This window comes from Aegilops tauschii, chromosome 7 (assembly GCF_002575655.3).
Source record: "Aegilops tauschii subsp. strangulata cultivar AL8/78 chromosome 7, Aet v6.0, whole genome shotgun sequence".
Classification (NCBI taxonomy): Eukaryota; Viridiplantae; Streptophyta; class Magnoliopsida; order Poales; family Poaceae; genus Aegilops; species Aegilops tauschii.
This window is the reverse complement of record NC_053041.3, coordinates 485,280,584-485,299,150: the sequence shown is the minus strand read 5'-3', so window position 1 is coordinate 485,299,150 and position 18,567 is coordinate 485,280,584. Positions and strand designations below refer to the sequence as shown.

At 59.8% G+C, this 18,567-nt stretch overlaps 1 protein-coding gene across 1 annotated transcript; it reads left to right on the top strand.

The window, feature by feature from the left end:
* The first annotated feature begins 313 nt into the window (after positions 1–313).
* LOC141027293 (uncharacterized) lies at positions 314–17,221 on the top strand. Its single transcript, XM_073504284.1, has 4 exons — positions 314–538; positions 1,277–1,456; positions 15,708–16,179; positions 16,536–17,221. The coding sequence occupies exons 1-4, from the start codon at positions 314–316 to the stop codon at positions 17,219–17,221; spliced, it is 1,563 nt and encodes a 520-aa protein (XP_073360385.1).
* The last annotated feature ends 1,346 nt before the right edge of the window (positions 17,222–18,567 follow it).

Genomic DNA, 18,567 nt, shown 5'->3' with positions numbered 1-18,567 from the left:
GCGTGATGCGCGACGACGCCTACCCGGCCCAGAACGCAACCTACGTTGTCTTCACCAGCCTCAGCGACGAGAAGCGCAGCAAGCGCCTCCTTCGGCAGGAGGTGAACACCGTCATCCCGGCCAAGCCGGAGTACATGCACTGGTCGGAACGCCCGGTCACATGGACCCGGGAAGACCACCCGGCCGTCATGCCGAACCCGGGTGGCTACGCCCTTGTCCTCAACCCCACCATCGTTGCACCTGGCGCACGTGCAAGTTCTCTCGAGTCCTCATCGACGGCGGCAGCAGCATCAACATCCTCTATCGCGACACCATGATCAAGCACGGCCTCGAGGCCAAAGACATGGAGCCGACCCGGACGATCTTCCACGACATCGTTCCTGGCCTCTCCGGCTCTCCGATCGGCCGGATCCAGCTCAACGTCCTGTTCGGCGACAGCAACCACTTTCGACGCGAGCCGATCTGGTTTGAGGTGGTGGACCTGTCCAACGTGTATCATGCGCTGCTGGGCCGACCTGCGCTCGCCAAGTTCATGGCGGTCCCCCACTACGCTTACCTGAAGATGAAGCTACCGGGTCCGAAGGGCCTCATCACGATCACGTGCGACTACCGCAAGTTTCTGGAGTGCGCCCGAGACGGTGCCAAGCTGGTCGAGTCGCTGGTCATAGCCGAGGAGCGGCACTAGCTCGACTGGATTGTCGGCTTGGCCAACGAGACGTCAGCCGTGCCGATCGCGGCCGAGGATCCGGCTGACGAGGCCTCCTTCAAGCCCTCCAAGGAGACCAAGAAAGTGAAGCTGAACCCAGAAGACCCCTGCTGTAGCAAGTACGTTGTCGTAGGCACCCGCCTCGACAGCAAATAGGAAGGCGAGTTCGTCGACTTCCTCTGTGAGAATCTAGATATTTTTGCATGGACCCGAAAGGACATGCCGGGTATCCCGAGGAAGTACGCCGAGCACAAACTCCACGTCCGCAAGGACGCCAAGCCTGTCCGTCAACCCCTGCGACGTTTCTCCGAAGAGAAGAACCATTGGTGAAGAGGTCACCAAGCTTTTGGCAGCCGACTTCATCATGGAAGTATTTCACGCCGAGTGGCTGGCCAACCCAGTCCTCGTCCTGAAGAAGAACAAGACCTGGTGCATGTGTATCCACTACATCATCCTGAACAAGGCATGTCCCAAGGATCCGTTCGCCCTCCCGCGGATCGACCAAGTCATCAACTCTACCGCCAGGTGTGAGCTCCTATCCTTCCTGGATGCATACTCCGGCTATCACAGATAAAGCTGGACCCGGCCGACTCCCTGAAGACGTCCTTCATCACGCCCTTTGGGGCGTATTGCTACATGACCATGTCATTCAGCCTGAAGAACGCCGGCACCACCTTCCAGCGCTGCATGCAGAAATGCTTGCTGCCGCAACTCTGCGGCAACATCAACGTCTATGTGGATGACATCATGGTGAAGACCAAGGAGCACCTCACGCTCCTCGATGACCTGAAGGAAACATTCTCCAACTTGCGCGAATACAAAGTCAAGCTCAACCCGGAGAAGTGCGTTTTCGGCGTCTCGGCCGGAAAGCTACTCGGCTTCCTCGCCTCGGAGCGCGGCATTGAGGCAAACCCGGAGAAGATCAATGTCGGGTGGTAGGTGCGACATATGCCAACGGGTGGCTTATCATTGTGGGAGCCAGTAAGACATCGCCGGTGCCTGGAAACGGGATAAGGCGAAGACATGCACACCGGCGAATCTTACCCAGGTTCGGGGCTCTCCGTGGAGATAACACCCCTAGTCCTGCTCTGCGGGGTCTCCGCATGATCACTAGATCAACACAAGTGGCTACAAGTGGCTCCTTGAGATGTTTGGCTAGAGGAAGAAGAAGGGCAAGGCCAGCCCTCCTCTTCTCTCTATGTGGTGTCTAAAACTCTAAGAGAACAACCCTTTTGCATGGGTGCCCTGGGGGTTTATATAGGCCTACCCCCCAGGGGTACAATGGTAATCCGGCTGGATGCGGGTCCAGGCCGTCAGTGTCTGTATTCGTCGGCTTCTCCGCCGGCCGCTAAGGCCCGCCGACTGGTGGGTCCCGCCGGCTACCGGCCTCTTGGCCGACAGGCCGGCCCCACCGCCTGGGGGTCTTGCCGGCGGCTGGTTACTGTATTCTCGCCCCTGATGACGAGGGCTTTGCCGAGGTAAGCATGGCTACAGTGCCGCCGTCTGGTGGGCTCTCATTGTAGCCTTACCTCGTCTTGTCTCCTTAATGATGCACATACTTCGAGGGAGTGAGGTAGCCGGCTATTGGGAGCTGGCTACACCCCAGGCTGACTGGGGGAGGCTTGGCCGCCTCCGAGCGTCTCTTTGGCTGAAGGGGCCCGCCGCCCGCGGGCCATACTGACAGCCTGTTGTGGGTGGCGTCATGGTCAACATGGCAACAGTGCCGCACCGGACAGGGGATGGTCGCCCCGTACGGCGCACTGTGGCCATGCGTGCTCCGGGATTCGGGGGTGGCAGGCTTTGTTGTAGCCACGCCCCGTCTCATCACCGTTATGTGGGTGCAGTCCTTGAGGGTGCAATCTTGGCCGCTTGCCGGGAGCCGGCCCTCTTGTGGCCGGCATCGTGGAGTCGGTCTTCTTGTGGCCGGCTTCTTGGAGTCGGCCTTCTTGTGGCTCTCTTCGGGAGGGTTTTAGGGCCGGGCCGCCTTCCAGTAGTCGGCCTGTGATATAGCCGGCCAGGGGAAGGCGGCCCTGTGCTTTGGGTGCTTGATGGCTCGATCAGCCCGATAATTTTTGAAGAGCCAGGGGGAGTCGGTTAAGCTACCCGTGGTCATTTACTCTGACAGTAGTCCCCGAAGCTGGTTGGGCTTCATGGCTGAAAGGAGGACGAGAAGCTCAATCAGCTTCCTATCTTGAAGAGCGAGCAGCTAGGAGCCGGCTTTGATCAGGTGCGCCGTCTTGGTGAGGCTTTGAAGTCTGAAGGCGGGAACCTGCTGGCGCGGATGCCACATGGCGCCCTCCGGCTGGAAGAGCCTGCCAGCCCACGCGCGCGACGGGACGCTGCCGCAGGCCGGGGCCTGCCACTTCCATGCCTCGGCCTAGGTGTGGATCTTCTGTGGCCCAAAACGGGCCATTCGCCTTCCAACGGCAGTTTCCGCATGCCGTTAGGGCGCAATAATCGCGAGACTTGGGGGAGTGGGCGCAGTCAATCCCACGTCCCCCCCTGCGCCTCGCCTCCTCGGCTTCGCCGCACGAGGCTATAAATATGGGGAGGAGGAGGAGCGGCAAACGCTCGCACGCTCGCCCTCGCCCCGCCATCTTCTTCTTCTTCCTCTCCATCGCTGTAGCCCCTCGCCACCGCGGCGTCCCTCTAGTCATCACACTACCCCGCAGCTTCGCCGCCGCGGGGCCATGCTTTCGCCATCGCCGCACCTTTTTCATCGGCTTCTTGCCCTCATGTCGCACGGCGGAGACTGGGACGGCTCCAACGTCCACGCGGACCACATCGACTTCCTCCGCAAGACACAGCGGTTGCCCAGCAGGGATCATGTGAGGTTCCGTCTCGCGTCGGAGAGGGAGATCTCGCCGGCGCCGGAGGAGGGCGAGTGAGTAATCTTCCGCTCGCACTGCCTGCGCGGCCTCGGCCTGCCTGCGAGCGGCTTCTTCTGTTCCTTTCTCGATTTCTACCAGCTCCAGCCGCACCACCTCAATCCAAACACGGTGGTGCGAGGAAATTCTCGAAGTCCTTCCCACCATCGAGCTCTGGGGAGAATTCTTCCAGACCAAGCTCGGCACCGCCATGAGGGGCGTGCCGGCTCAAAGCGGCGCCTTCATCGCGATGCGGAGGCCGGTAGCCGACAACCCTTTTCCTCCCATCACACTGATCCAATCGGTGAAGCTCTGGCAGCAATCGTACTTCTATGTGAAGAATGTCGCTCCGCAAGGCGACTTCGTCAACCTGCCGGCTTATGTAGCCGGCCCGCCGGCTGGGAGGCCGCCCCAATGGTCCTATCGGGGCAAAACGTTGTCGCCTGCTGGAGCCGCCGCCGTCGCGCGACTCCGGGTAATGGTCCAGTCGGAGGGCCTGACCGGGCCCGACCTGCTGGCCGCCTTCGTGGCGCGCCGGGTGCTCCCGCTCTAAGGCCGCCCTCATATGATTTGTCAAATGAGCGGCCAACTCGATCTGAGTCGGCTGTGTACCAAGGAGATGCCTCATGCGAGGTAGCTCACATGGTGAACTACCTTGCGAACTGCAAGCTCACCGACGAGTGGCAGTTTAGCAAGGAGCCTTACTCCCGTGCCAATCCCCCGCCTATGGTAAGCTTTCTTTTTCTTCTCTTCTTTACTTTTGTCACCAAGTTTCTCTTGGCCGACTCTGACCAGTCGGTTTGTCTTGATAGAGCCCCCTCCTCCGACCGGCAGCCGGGGCAGCGGGGGTGGAGCGCCAATATCTTCTCGACCGGACGACGCACGACTTGGACGACCCAAACTTGGGGGCCGCCGCTCTAGACGACGACACCGTGGGGGGAGGCGGTGAGGCAGGCGGCTCCGGGCTTGGAGCCAGCTTCGACGACTGGCCGGATGAGGACGAGGCGAAAGTCGTCCCGCGTCGCCAGCCGGCGTCCGATCATCATGGTGCGGGTTCATCTGCCGCGTCGGCTGTCCGAGGCGGCGCGCAGAAGCGCCGGGCCGCGCCGAGCCTATTCGGCAGTCGGCCGAAGAAGCCCACGAGCGCGACGGCGGCGACCAAGCGGGACGAGGCAGCCGCGAAGGATGCCCGCTTCCGCAAGGTGGTGAAGCAGCCACAAATGGTTTCGGCGTAAGTGTCAATTCTCTCACGTATTCCTTCTTCTTTTTTGTTGATATCCTTCTGAGTCCTTGTCTTGACTTAAAAAAACAGGGCTCCGCTTTCTCTTGAGCGGACCGCTGCCGCCTCCGTGGTTGGAGCGGCGGGAGGATCTGCAAGCGCCCGCCGCGTGGACCCCCGTGCCGAGCTTCAAGCAGAGATGGAGCGGAATGCGCGGGAGGAACGGGAGGCGGAGGAGATGAGGGCGGCCGCTACCAAGGCGGCGCAGGAGACGGCGGAGGAGTCGGCGGAGGCACAAGCCGACGCAGCGGCCAAGGCTCAGGCGGAGGTTGCAGCCACAGAGAGGGCGGTGGAGGCCCTGCGTAACCGGCCTCCGCAGCTTGTCGTCCCCCTTTGCGCTGTGGCGCCCGAGATCCTGGTGCCCCCGCCGGAGGAAACCGGTGGCAACCAGCCGGTGATGGAGAGGGAGGAGGGTGACATCGTCGTCCTGGAGAGGGAGGCAGCACCGCCATCGCCGACTGGGGCGGACCAAGGCAGCCGGCCTAGTGCGCCGCCCGTGCAACTGGCTGGAGGCGAGCCGGCTGCGAGGTCAGACCTTGTGGTGCGGTAGCCATCGCGCCGGCGCACAAGGAAGGCGACTTCGGCGCCGGACCCGCAGAAGGCCGCGGGCTCTAGCTCGTCGGCCCAGGATCTGGAGACGGCCAGTGCCAGCTCGCCGGGGTGGACGCCGGGTGGTGGGACGGCCGTGCTGAACATGGCGGCGCAAGAAGTCCGGAACCGGCTTCAATGGCAGGCCACCGTGCTGAAGCAGTATACTCAAGAGTTCCTCGCGACGCGGACGGCCATTCGGGTGAGTCTTCCCGCTTTTTTGTTTCTTGTTCTTGATTTCTTCCGTGGGGGCGCGTCAGCGCACCCACTGGGTGTAGTCCACGAGTTCCGAGTCGGCTGCTGAGCAGGCGGCTTGGAACTTCTTAGTAGACTTCGATTGCTATCTTGTTCTTATTCGCTCCTCTGTCCTATTTGCAGGACTATCACAACCTCCGCGCGGCTACCTTCAACTCCCAGGCCTGGGAGCTGAACCAGAAGACCATTGATCTGACTGAGAGCGGGAGTAAGTGCTTCATCTTTTATCTCATGTGGGGCGCGTCAGCGCACCCACTGGGTGTAGTCCCCGAGATTCGGGCCGACTGCTGAGCAGTCGGGCCGGATCTTTCCTGGCGACTTCTTTCTTATTGTTTTTTTATTCTTTATCATATCTGCAAAGGCCAATGCCGACCTGAGGGAGCAGTTGGGTGGGGCCCAGACCGCCCTTCGCGCCAAGGAAGCCGAGTACAATGCCTTGGCTCAGAAGCGTGACCGCTTGGTCAAGAAGCTGGCCGACCAGGAGGAGAGCCATAAGGTGGCCCTGAAGGCGGCGCAGGACAGCGAGGCCGCCCTCCAAGCCGAATATGAGACCGAGGCAGCGAGCTGGGCTGAGGCAAGGCAAGCGCTGAGCGACGGCTACGGCCAGATCGAAGATTTGGTTGACGGTAGGCCGCCTTCTTCTTCGTCCCTTTGCTTGCCGCCTGCCATTTGGTCCATTTTCTGACTTTGTGTTTTTTCTCTTCCTTTCTTACTTGTGCAGAGTACTTCCCTGGTTACTCTGTTGCCGCCAGCCAAGTTATCGAGGCCCACCGCGATGCGCAAAGGCAGGCTGGAGCTGAGATCGCGCCGGATGCTCGCCGGTCGCTTGAGGAGCGGCTTCTGGCGATCCAAGCCCGCCTCCAGCCGGCTCACCGCATGCTCCGCCGTCTTCAGCGCATTAGGGCACAAATACTGGCCGTCCTCTGGCCCGGCGAGGTGGTTCCCCGTACCCCCAATCGGACTGCCGACTGGCTGGAGGTAGCGGTTGGCCGCTTCGAGGCCTGGAAGGCTTCTGCAGCTTGGCCAGGCACCAAGCGGGCGCTGGAGTTCGTCCGAGCTTGGTATCCTGGGCTGTATTTGGACCAGCTGACCACCTGGCGGTAGGAGGCCGACGAGGAGCTGGAGGCTGTGCGGCCGGCTATCATCCAGCGCGCCTCGACGATCGCCGACTACACCGACACCAGTGCCTTTGCCCCTGAGGTGGATGATGACGGCGTTGCTCAGCCGGAGGAGTGGTTTGGGCTGAACCCAGCGAATGGTGAGGACTCGGCGGAGGAGATCGACTCCAGTGATGAGGGCGAAGAGGAGGAGGGAGAGGATGGTGAAGACGCCGTGCCAGACGGTGGAGCAACCGGCCAGCCTAAGCTTGATCGTGCCTCCAGCAACGAGGCGCGTGCGAGCATGCCGCCTGCAGCCGGTGATGATCAAGCCGAGACTCGCCAGCCGGCCACTCCTCCAGCCAGCACTGCCATCTCCACTGACCTGCCTGGCTCGCCTGTTGCACCTTTGGCCTGATCCGCCACCTTTGCTTTCCTGTTTATTACTCTTTGAACAATATTTGTTAAGTTTGCGCAGTTCCAACCACTGGGGGTGTATTCAAACTATGTTGAATGCCGGCCTTTCGAAGGCCTTTTCTGTAAATATAATCATGCATGTGCTTGGCTTCCGATTGTATTTGCTTTTCATCCTTTTGGCTGTTTCCTTTGCCGCCCTCCCTTGGTCGCCGCCTTCCCAGCCGGACAGCTGCTCTGCAGTCTGTGGCTGGGGAAGGGCTTGGCCGTTTGGGAGGGCAAGTACTCTAGCTTTCTTAGATTGTAGCAAGGTGAATGGAAGCCGGCCAGCCGGCTGTTCTGACAGCCGGTTGGCGGGGTGGGAGGCCGGCTTGAGTTATATAAGTTCGTTAGTCCTAAGCCATTTTTCGTGTGGGCATCCTTTCCTGCCTTTTGACTCTTGCCAGTCGGACAGTTGATTCTTCGAGCTGCGACTTTCAACAAGAGAGGGCTTGGGTGCCGGCACACTACTTGTCTGACTGCAGGTAGAACTTTAATATAACTCAAGGCGGCAAGTCCTCGGGCCGACTGATCGAACCCGGTGCCGGACAGGAAAACAAATGTAGTAATACATTCAAAGGTATGACACTCGTCATACATAGATAAAAGAGGGTAGTCCCCGAGTGCTCCTCGGGGGGGGCCCGTTGTCTTGTACTTAATACAAAAGGTAGCGTGGTACATACTGCTTTTAACTGTAAAATCTTCGGAGGAGGTTGGCGTTCCATGGTCGTTCCGACTCCTTGCCGGAATCATCCCTCTTGCGTGCCTTCGGCTTCTGTGCGTCGATCGGGTAGTAGGAGTCGTTACCTCGGGCCTTGCTGATGACGAAGGGGCCTTCCCAAGGGGCTGAGAGCTTGTGTTGGCCGGCTGTTCGCTCGATCAGCCGGAGCACAAGATCGCCTTCTTGGAAGGATCTTGGCTTGACCTTCCGGTTGTGGTAACGGCACAAACCCTGCTGGTAGATGCCGGACCGGCTGAGTGCTAACAGCCGACCCTCTTCCAGCAGGTCAACATCGTCTTCTCGCGCTTCCTTGGCCTCCGCCTCCGTGTACATGGTGACCCGAGGTGAGTCGAACTCAATGTCAGTTGGGATGACAGCCTCGGCACCATATTAAAGGAAAAAAGGGGTGAAGCCGGTTGACTTGTTCGGGGTAGTACGCAGACTCTAGAGGACGGCCAGCAGCTCGTCGAACCAGCAGCCGGCCGAACTCTCAAGTGGTACGACCAGTCGGGGCTTGATGCCGGAGAGGATGAGGTTGTTTGCTCGCTCGACTTGGCCGTTTGACTGCGGGTGGGCAACGGACGCTAAGTCCAGTCGGATGCCCTGTGTCGCACAGAAACGTGCCAGTGCTCCTTTGGGAAAATTCGTGCCATTGTCGGTGATGATGCTGTGTGGTACGCCATACCGGGTGGTGATATCTGCGATATATGTCACGGCAGTCGGCCCGTTCAGCTTCTTGATTGGCTTCGCTTCAATCCACTTGGTGAATTTGTCCACGGCGACAAGCAGATGTGTCATGCCGCCGCGCACCGTCATGAATGGGCCCACCATGTCCAGTCCCCAGACGGCAAAGGGCCAGGTGAGGGGGATGGTCTTGAGTGCAGAAGCCGGCAGGTGTTGCTTGGAGCTGAAGACTTGGCACCCTTTGCAGTATTTGACTAATTCCTTGGCGTCTTCCAAAGTAGTCGGCCAGAAGAACCCATGGCGGAAAGCTTTGGCGACAAGTGATCTTGAGGCCGCGTGGTGGCCGCATTCGCCTTGGTTGATGTCCTTGAGGATTGCTATGCCCTTCTCTGGCTCGACGCAGTGCTAGAAGACTCCAGTGACGCTGCGCCTAACGAGTTCTTTGTTTACTATTGTGTATGCTCCGGCTCGGCGTTGAAATTGTCTTGCCGAGATCTCGTCAGTCGGTAGCTCTCTGTTTACCAGGAAGTTGAGGATGGGTTGGGCCCATGATGGAGCTGTGACTTCTTCTATTGCCAATACGGCTACTGCGACCAGGGTGGGTGGGTTGGGTGGTGAAGAGTTGGAGTCGGCCACCGCCTGTTGTGTCGTTGCAGTCCCCGGGCCAACTGCTGCAGTCCCCGGGCCGGGTTCTGAAGTCCCCGAGCCGGGTGCGACTACGGCAGTTCCCGGGCCGCCTGTCGAAGTCCGCGAGCCGCCTGCTGGGTTCCCCATGTCGGATCCGACTGCATCGGGGTCAGGCGGTACGAAGATGGAGTTTGATTCTGGAGACGCCTTGACAGACGGTTTGAGGAGGCGTTGGAGAGACACGCCGGTTGGTATAGCTTGTCGGGTGGAGCCGATTCGTGCCAGGGCATCTGCTTGCTCGTTGTCGGCCCGTGGCACGTGGAGGAACTCGCATCCTTCAAAGTATCCGCTGATTTGCTGAACGAGGAATCAGTAGCTCGCCATGTTTAAGTCCTTGCCGTCCTAGTCGCCGGATGATTGTTGGACTACCAAATCCGAGTCGCCATAGCACAGGATCCGGCGGATGCCGAGCTCTTTGGCTAGCCGGAGCCCATGTATGAGCGCGTCATACTCGGCCACGTTGTTGGAGGTGGCAAAATGAATTTGCAATGTGTATCTGAGTTTGTCGCCCTTGGGAGAGGTGAGGACGATGCCGGCTCCCAAGCCAGTGCGCATCTTGGATCCATCAAAGTGCATCCGCCAATGAGTGGAGTCGGGAGCCGGCGGTAGGTACTGGGTCTCGTCCCAGTCGACAAGGAAGTCGGCCAATGCTTGGGACTTGATGGCGGTGCGAGGCTGGTAGAAGATCGTGTAAGGAGCCAGCGCAATGGGCCACCTGGCCACCCGGCCAGATTTATCCCGGCTGCCTATGATCTCGGCAAGCGGGGCAGTGCATACGACCGTGATGGGATGCTCTTGAAAGTAGGGCTTCAGCTTCTTGGCAGCGAAGTATACTCCATAGCACATCTTTTGGTAGTGCGGGTAGTTTTGCTTCGAGGTTGATAGTACTTCGCTCAAATAATACACCGGCCTCTGGACTAACTGAGCCCGGCCTTCTTCTGGGCGTTGGACCACAATAACTGTGCTGACCACTCAGCTAGTCGCGGCAATGTAAAGGAGCATGGGCTCTTTCTCAGTTGGCGCCGCCAAGACTGGTGGCGTGGTCAGCATCTTCTTCAACTCGTGAAAAGCTTGGTCTGCTTGGTCGTTCCACTCGAAGTGGGTGGACTTTTTCATGAGTCGGTACCGGGGGAGAGGCTTCTCTCCTAGCCGGCTGATGAAGCGGTTCAGGGAGGCCAGGCACCCGATAAACTTTTGGGCGTCTCGCAGCTTGGTAGGAATCTCCATTCTCTCTATGGCCTTGATCTTCACTGGGTTGCACTCGATGCTGCATTCGGAGACCAAGAAGCCTAGAAGCTGGCCGGCTGGTACTCCGAACACGCATTTCTCAGGGTTGAGCTTGATCTGAAACCGGCGCAAGTTGTCAAATGTTTCTCTGAGGTCTTCTAGCATGGTGCCGCGCTTCTCCGTCTTCACCACAATATCGTCTACATAGACATGGGCATTTCTGCCGAGTTGCTTGAGGAGGCATTTCTGCATGCAACGCTGAAAAGTGGCACCGGCATTTCTCAAGCCGAATGTCATAGTCAGGTAGCAGAAAGCTCCGAATGGTGTGATGAAGGCGGTCTTCAGACGGTCGGCTGGATCCAACTTGATCTGATGGTAGCCTGAGTAAGCATCCAAGAAACTGAACAGCTCGCATCCGGCTGTGAAGTCTATCACTTGATCGATTCGAGGTAAGGCAAACGGATCTTTGGGGCAGGCTTTGTTGAGGCTGGTATAATCTATACACATGCGCCATTTATTTTTTTGTTCAATACAAGGACCGGGTTGGCAAGCCATTCTGGAAAAAACACCTCCATAATGAAGCCGGCTGCCAGAAGCCGGGCTTTCTCTTCTCCCACAATCCTTCTCTTTTCCTCCGAGAGTCGGCGGAGAGGTTGTTTGACTGGTTTTGCGTCTGCTCGGACGTGTAGCTTGTGCTCGGGGAAATCCTTCGGAACACCCGCCATGTCCTTTGGGGACCATGCAAAGATGTCCCGATTCTCACGGAGGAAATCGACGAGCTCGCCTTCCTATTTGCTGTCCAGGTTTGCTCCAATGACGGTAAACCTCTCCGGGTTCTCTGGGTGCAGAGGTATCTTCTTTGTTTCCTTGGCGGGCTGGAAGGAGCCTTGCGCATCATATTCCTTGGGGTCAGGGGACAGGGCCGGCTCCTTGCCGGCCATGGCCACGACTCGGTCCAGCATCTTTTTTTCTTCAACAATCACGAGGGACTCGGCCAGCCGGCTGCTGGCTGCAGCACACTCACAGGATTTCTTGTAGTCTCCAGCTATGGTGATGATCCCCTTTGAACTTGGCATCTTCATCTTGAGGTAGGCGTAGTGGGGCACAACCATGATCTTGGCCAGGGCAGGTCGGCCAAGCAACGCATGGTAAGGGCTCTCTAGATCCACCACTTCAAACCAGACTGCTTCTCGGCAGAAGTGATCCTTGTCTCCGAAGAGAACATCTATCTTGATCTTGTCGATTGGTGAGCAGGACAGGCCGGGTACGATGCCATGGAACACAGTCCGGCTTGGCATGAGTTGCTTCGCCTTGATGTTCAGCTTTTCCATGGTGTCACGGTACAGTATGTTGATGCTGCTCCCACCGTCAATCAGTACACGGGAGAAACGAGCAGCTCGCCTTTCTGTCGCGAGGGTGGCGTCCAACACCAATGCATAAGAGCCGGGAGACGGCATCACCTCTGGGTGATTGGCCCGGCTCTAGCTGATAGGCTTCTCAAACCAATGCATAAACTCTGGGTTGTTAGAGGCGGCCGCGTTGACTTCTTAGTGTTGTCAGCGCCGACTGCGCCTGTCTTTAGTTTGGCTTGTAAAGACGACGTAGGCGGCATGCTCGTCCGGGAACTCGTCTTGAATAGCTCCGACTACTGGTCGAGCAGCTGGCTACTAAGGGGCTGGAGGTGGCTGGCCAGCAAGTGGAGGCGGCGCCATCCCTTCGCCTTTGGAGATTCGCGTGAGCCAATGACACTTCTGAGTCGTGTGGTTGGACGGCTTCGCGCCGCTATGGAACTTGCAGGGGGCATCAAGGGTTTACTCGTAGGAGAAAGCCGGCCTGCCGCCCTTCTGCTTCTTGGGCATGGGCCGCCCTTCAGGTTGTTTGTCTTCGACTTTGGCTACTTGTCGACTGGTGGAAGGCGGCATAGGGGCCTTGCGCTTGTTGTTGTTTGGGTACGGGCGTCGGTTGGAGTCCCCAGCCGGCGTCTTGGGAGCCGGAGCGAGCACCTTTCCAGAGGCATCCACTCGAAGCTCAGTCTTCATTGAAGAGTCAGCCGTGGCGTACTTGTCTGATATGATCATCAGCTCATCGTGGGTATACGGTTCGTCGCAGAGGAGCCGGTGCTTGAGGAGGGTGCCCTCTCGGCACCCGGCGGTGAAGTACTCTATGGCTTGAACCTCGTGCACCCCTTCGCAGGAGTTGCGGAGCTCGGCCCAACGCGTGAGGTAGTCGCGAGTTGATTCGCTGGGCCCTTGGACGCACAAGGAGAGCTGGCGGGGCTTGGGAGGCCGCTTGTATGTGCTTGTGAAATTGCGGATGAAGACTTTCGTGAAGTCTAGCCAGCTGTTGACGCTGTAGGGCTTGAGGCTGTTCAACCAGATGCGTGCCGTGCCTTCAAGCATGAGCGGGACGTACTTCATGGCAACGCTCCTATTGCCGTTTCCTATGCGGACTGCGGTGGAGTAATGGATCAACCAGTCTTCCGGCTTTACGGAGCCGTTGTATTTTGGTGTGTCTCTTGGGAGTGAGAACCCTTTGGGGAAGGGCTCGTCGCAGATGCGGGGGCCAAAGCAAGGCGGGCCGGCATCATCTTCTTCTTCTAGCGCCAGGGATCGCGCTAGGCGATCGATCCGGTGGCGGGCGTCATTCTCGCCGACTCCTTCGCGGTGGCCTAGTTGGTCGCCAAGAGTCGGAAGCGTAACAGGCGGCGGGGTGGGATATCTCTCCCCACGAGGCAGGGGAGGAGGCGGATTGCCTCGTCGTTCCACAGCTCGGGGGCGGCCTTCTGCGTCGCGCTTGATAGTGAGCCGAGTCCGACTGCGGCTAGAAGCCGGCTCCTTGTCTTTTCTTCGCGCGGGCGCCGTCTGCAGTCGGCTTCCGCGAGTTCACGCCGTGCTCTCGGCGCGGGGGAGGACTTTCAGCGCCAACGCTGGCTTCATGCCGCTCTGCGGCCGCGTCGATCAGCTGCTGGATACGTCTAGTCATGTAGGGGAGCTCGTCGGCCCCCAGCCTGTTCAACTCGTCTACGGCCGCCTGAGTGGCACGCAGGTTCTCGAGTGGCGTGGCATAGACTGGGCAGTCTGCTCCCAGCATGCTGGCGATGGCCGCGCCGCACTTCTTGACGATGCCGGCTTGGCTCGGCCCGCCAGGAGGCGGCGTACCAAAGGCGGTGCGGTCGACTTCGCGCTGGTGAGCCTCAGTGTGGCGTCTCATGGATGCTATCTTCTGGCCATGCGCGATGAGGGCGAGGCGGCGTGCCCTCCAGTGTCTCGGCGTCGGCGTCGGCCGGGATGGGGGCGGACAAGTCGTGTAGCGCCGCTTGTAGGGCGTCGCGGGTGTTCTCGCTTGAGGCGGCGCCGTGGCTGATGACCAGCACCTCAGTGATAGCGCTGCTGCCACTGTCGGCTCGAGGAAGAGGGTCGTCGATGATCACCATGTTGGTGGGGAAGGCGTCAAGCGATGCCGTATCGGAGTCGACAAGCATCGGGTCGGTGGAGCCGACCGACTCCAAATCCACAACAGGCTCACTGGAGACGTGAAGCTGGTCGAGGAGGCTGACGAGGCGGCTCTCGGGGCAGTCTGCGCCCGCGTCGGACGCAGGCTCGTCGGAGATGCAAGCCTCGCCAAGAAGATTGGCGAGGCAGCTCGCCGCGCAGGCATCGTCGACGCCTTGCAGCGCGTCGGGGCAAGCGCCATCGGGCGTGTCGGGCTGGCTACGCTCGCTGGGAAGGAAAAAGGTTCCCGTCCAGAATAGGTCTCTGGACGACGGTGCACCTGGCTCCACGGTGGGCGCCAAATGTCGGGTGGTAGGTGCGACATATGCCAACGGGTGGCTTATCATTGTGGGAGCCAGTAAGACATCACCGCTGCCTGGAAACGGGATAAGGCGAAGACATGCACGCCGGCGAATCTTACCCAGGTTCGGGGCTCTCCGTGGAGATAACACCCCTAGTCCTGCTCTGCAGGGTCTCCGCATGATCACTAGATCAACACAAGTGGCTACAAGTGGCTCCTTGAGCTGTTTGGCTAAAGGAAGAAGAAGCGCAAGGCCAGCTCTCCTCTTCTCTGTATGTGGTGTCTAAAACTCTAAGAGATCAACCCTTTGCGTGGGTGCCCTGGGGGGTTTATATAGGCCTACCCCCTAGGGGTACAATGGTAATCCGGCTGGATGCGGGTCCAGGCCGTCAGTGTCTGCATTCGCCGGCTTCTCCGCCGGCCGCTGAGGCCCGCCGACTGGTGGGTCCCGCCGGCTGCCGGCCTCTTGGCCGACAGGCCGGCCCCACCACCTGGGGGTCTTGCTGGCGGCTGGTTACTGTAGTCTCGCCCCTGATGATGAGGGCTTTGCAGAGGTAAGCATGGCTACAGTGCCGCCGTCTGGCGGGCTCTCACTGTAGCCTTACCTCGTCTTGTCTCCTTAATGATGCACATACTTCGAGGGAGTGAGGTAGCCGGCTACACCCCAGGCCGACTGGGGGAGGCTTGGCCGCCTCCGAGCGTCTCTCTGGCTGAAGGGGCCCGCCGCCCGCGGGCCGTACTGACAGCCTGTCGTCGGTGGCGTCATGGTCAACATGGCAACAGTGCCGCGCCGGACGGGGGATGGCCGCCCCGTACGGCGCACTGTGGCCATGCGTGCTCCAGGATTCGAGGGTGGCAGGCTTTGTTGTAGCCACGCCCCGTCTCATCACCGTTATGTGGGTGCAGTCCTTGAGGGTGCAATCTTGGCCGCTTGCCGGGAGCCGGCCCTCTTGTGGCCGGCATCGTGGAGTAGGTCTTCTTGTGGCCGGCTTCTTGGAGTCGGCCTTCTTGTGGCTCTCTTTGGGAGGGTTTTAGGGCCGGGCCTCCTTCTAGTAGTCGGCCTGTGAGATAGCCGGCCAGGGGAAGGCAGCCCTGTGCTTTGGGTGCTTGAAGGCTCGATCGGCCCGATAATTTTTGAAGAGCCAGGGGGAGTCGGTTAGGCTACCCGTGGTCATTTACTCCGAAAATCATGGTCGTCGAGGGCATGCGCAAGCCGGCTCGGCTGCGCGATGTCCAGAAGTTCACCGGCTGCTTGGCCTCGGTCAGCCGGTTTCTCAGCCGGCTGGGCGAGAGGGCCTTGCCCCTATATCAGCTGATGAAGAAGACGACACCGTTCGAATGGAACGACCAGGCGGACGAAGCTTTCAGGGACCTCAAGCGAATGCTCTCTACCGCACCCGTCCTGGCCGCACCAGCTGAGAAGGAGCCGCTGTTACTTTACATTGCCGCCACCTCGCGGTCAGTCAGCACTTTCATGGTGGTCGAGCGAACAGAGAAGGGCAAAATCCAAGCTGTCCAGCGCCCAGTCTACTACCTAAGCGAGGTGCTCTCCTCCTCCAAGCAGAATTACCCGCACTACCAGAAGATGTGTTATGGCGTGTACTTCACCGCCAACAAACTTAAGAAGTACTTCCAAGAGCACGTTCTTACGGTGGTCAGCATGGCACCCCTCGGCGAGATCATCGGGTTCCGGGACGCTTCTGGCTGGGTCGGCAAGTGGGCGCTCGAGCTAGCCGGCCACACCATCCTCTACGAGCCTCGCACTACGATCAAGTCCCAAGCCCTGGCCAAATTCCTCGTCGACTGGACCAAGACCCAGTACAGTTCGTCGGACTCAACACACGGGCGCATGCACTTCGACGGATCGAAGATGCACTCGGCCTGGGGGCCAGCATTGTGTTGTCCTCCCCGAAGGGTGATCGGCTCCGATACGCGCTCCAGATCCACTTCACCGCCTCCAACAACGTCGCCGAGTACGAAGCCCTTGTGCATGGCCTCTGGCTTGCCAAGGAACTCGGCATCCGGCGGATCCTATGCTACGGCGAGTCGGATTTGGTGGTGCAGCAGTGCTCCGGCGAGTGGGACGCCCGCGACCCCAACATGGCAAGCTACCGCTTCCTCGTCTAGAAGCTGTCCGGATTCTTCGTGGGCTGCGAGTTCCTCCATGTCCCGCGCGTAGAAAATGAGGCGGCCGACACGCTCGCCAAGATTGCCTCGTCCCAGCAGTCCATCCCGCCCGGTGTCTCCCTCGAGCACCTGCACAAGCCGTCCGTCAAGCCGTCTCCGGACTCCGAGTCCATCTACGTCCCGGACAACCCGGCCGCATCTCAGCCTGGCCCGGGGACTGCCGAACCTGGCCCGCGGACTGAAGCTGTTGACCCAGCCGCCGTCGTCCTCAACCCGGCCGCGGCCATCCCTGACCCGGGGGCTGCTCACCCCGGCTCGGGGGCTGCCGCTCTAGAACCCGCCTTGGTGGCCGTCTTCGCTGTGGTAACGGCCCCATCTTTGGCCTTGTCCATCTCGGAGTTTCTAGAGAACGGGGTTCTCCCCATGGACGAGACCGAAGCCCGACAAGTGCAACGCCGGGCGTCCGCCTACAACATCATCAATAACGAGCTCGTCAAGCGTAGCTCCACTGGCGTGTTCCAGTGCTGCATCGAACATGACCAGGGCATTGAGATCCTCCTCGACATACACCAGGGCGAATGCGGCCACCATGCCGCCTCTCGGTCCCTGGTGGCCAAGGCTTTCCGCCATGGTTTATACTGGCCCACGACCCTCCAAGACGCCGAGTCACTCGTCCTCAAGTGCGAGGGATGCCAGCGCTTCAGCAAGCGCAGCCACCAGCTGGCCTCAGCACTCTGAACAATCCCGATCGTCTGGCCCGTCGCGGTCCGAGGACTCGACATGGTAGGGCCCTTCAAGAGCGCTCGAGGCGGCATGACACATTTGCTGGCGGCGGTGGACAAGTTCACCAAATGGATCAAAGCAAGGACAATCAAGAAGGTGGACGGCCCGACGGTCGTCTGATTCATCAAAGACATCGCGGTACGTTACAGCATGCCAAACAGCATCATCACGGACAACGGCACCAACTTCGCCAAAGGCGCGCTCACGCAATACTGCTCCATCTCCGGCATCCGCCTCGACCTGGCATCCGTGTCACACCCGCAGTCCAACGACCAGGTCGAGCGGGCCAACGGCCTCATCCTATCGGGCATCAAGCCACGGCTCGTCGAGCCGCTCATCCACTCACCCGGTAGCTGGCTCGACGAGTTGCCGTCCGTCCTCTGGAGCCTCCGCACCACGCCAAACTGGTCGACCGGGTTCACCCAATTCTTGTCTATGGAGCCGAAGCCGTCATCCCGACCGACGTCGAGTTCGGCTCGCTGCACATCGTGATGTACACTGAAGCCGAAGCCAAAGAAGCCCGCGAAGATGGCGCCGACCTGCTCGAAGAAGCACGTCTCCTAGCGCTCAGCCGCTCAGCCATTTACCAGCAAGGCCTGAGGCACTACCACAACAAGAAGATCAAGCCCCTCGCTTTTCGCGAGGGAGACCTCGTCCTCCAACTCGTCCAAGAGCAAGCCGCCCAGCACAAGCTGTCCCCTCCATGGGAGGGCCCATTCATCGTCAGCAAGGCCTTGTGTGACCGCAACGCCTACTACCTCATCGACGCCCGCAAGTCAAACAAGCGCAAGAGAGACACCGCCGGCAAAGAAACAACCCGATTGTGGAACACATAACTACTCCGCCCATTTTACAGTTAGCTGTGTGCACGTATGTATCACCGCCTTTTGTAATCATATGAAAACTATGGAGTCCCCGAGTGACGCTCGGGGCTGCCCTTTTCCGACCAAGCTATTTGTGTCTCCTACTTTTGTGCATTACCAACCCGGCCATCGGTTCGACTCGCACGACCCGGGGGCTCGGGGGCTGGCCGGCTTAGCCACCACCCGCCACCTGCCTTAGTGAATCCTGACGCGTTAAGGTCGCCGCGGCCCCCCACTTTGCCCTAGGCCACAGAACCGGCTTCGGCTGTCGGCTGGCAAGCACAACGGGTCAAAGCACCAGCGCGCCATGAACACTAAGCCAAGGACCGCCGAGTTACCCAACCCGGACCTGCCATTTCTTAAATTGTCGCACGACCGGCTGCTCGCTAACCGGCTTCGCCGGATTGCCGCCAGCCGGCCCAGTGGGTGTTTCGCTCG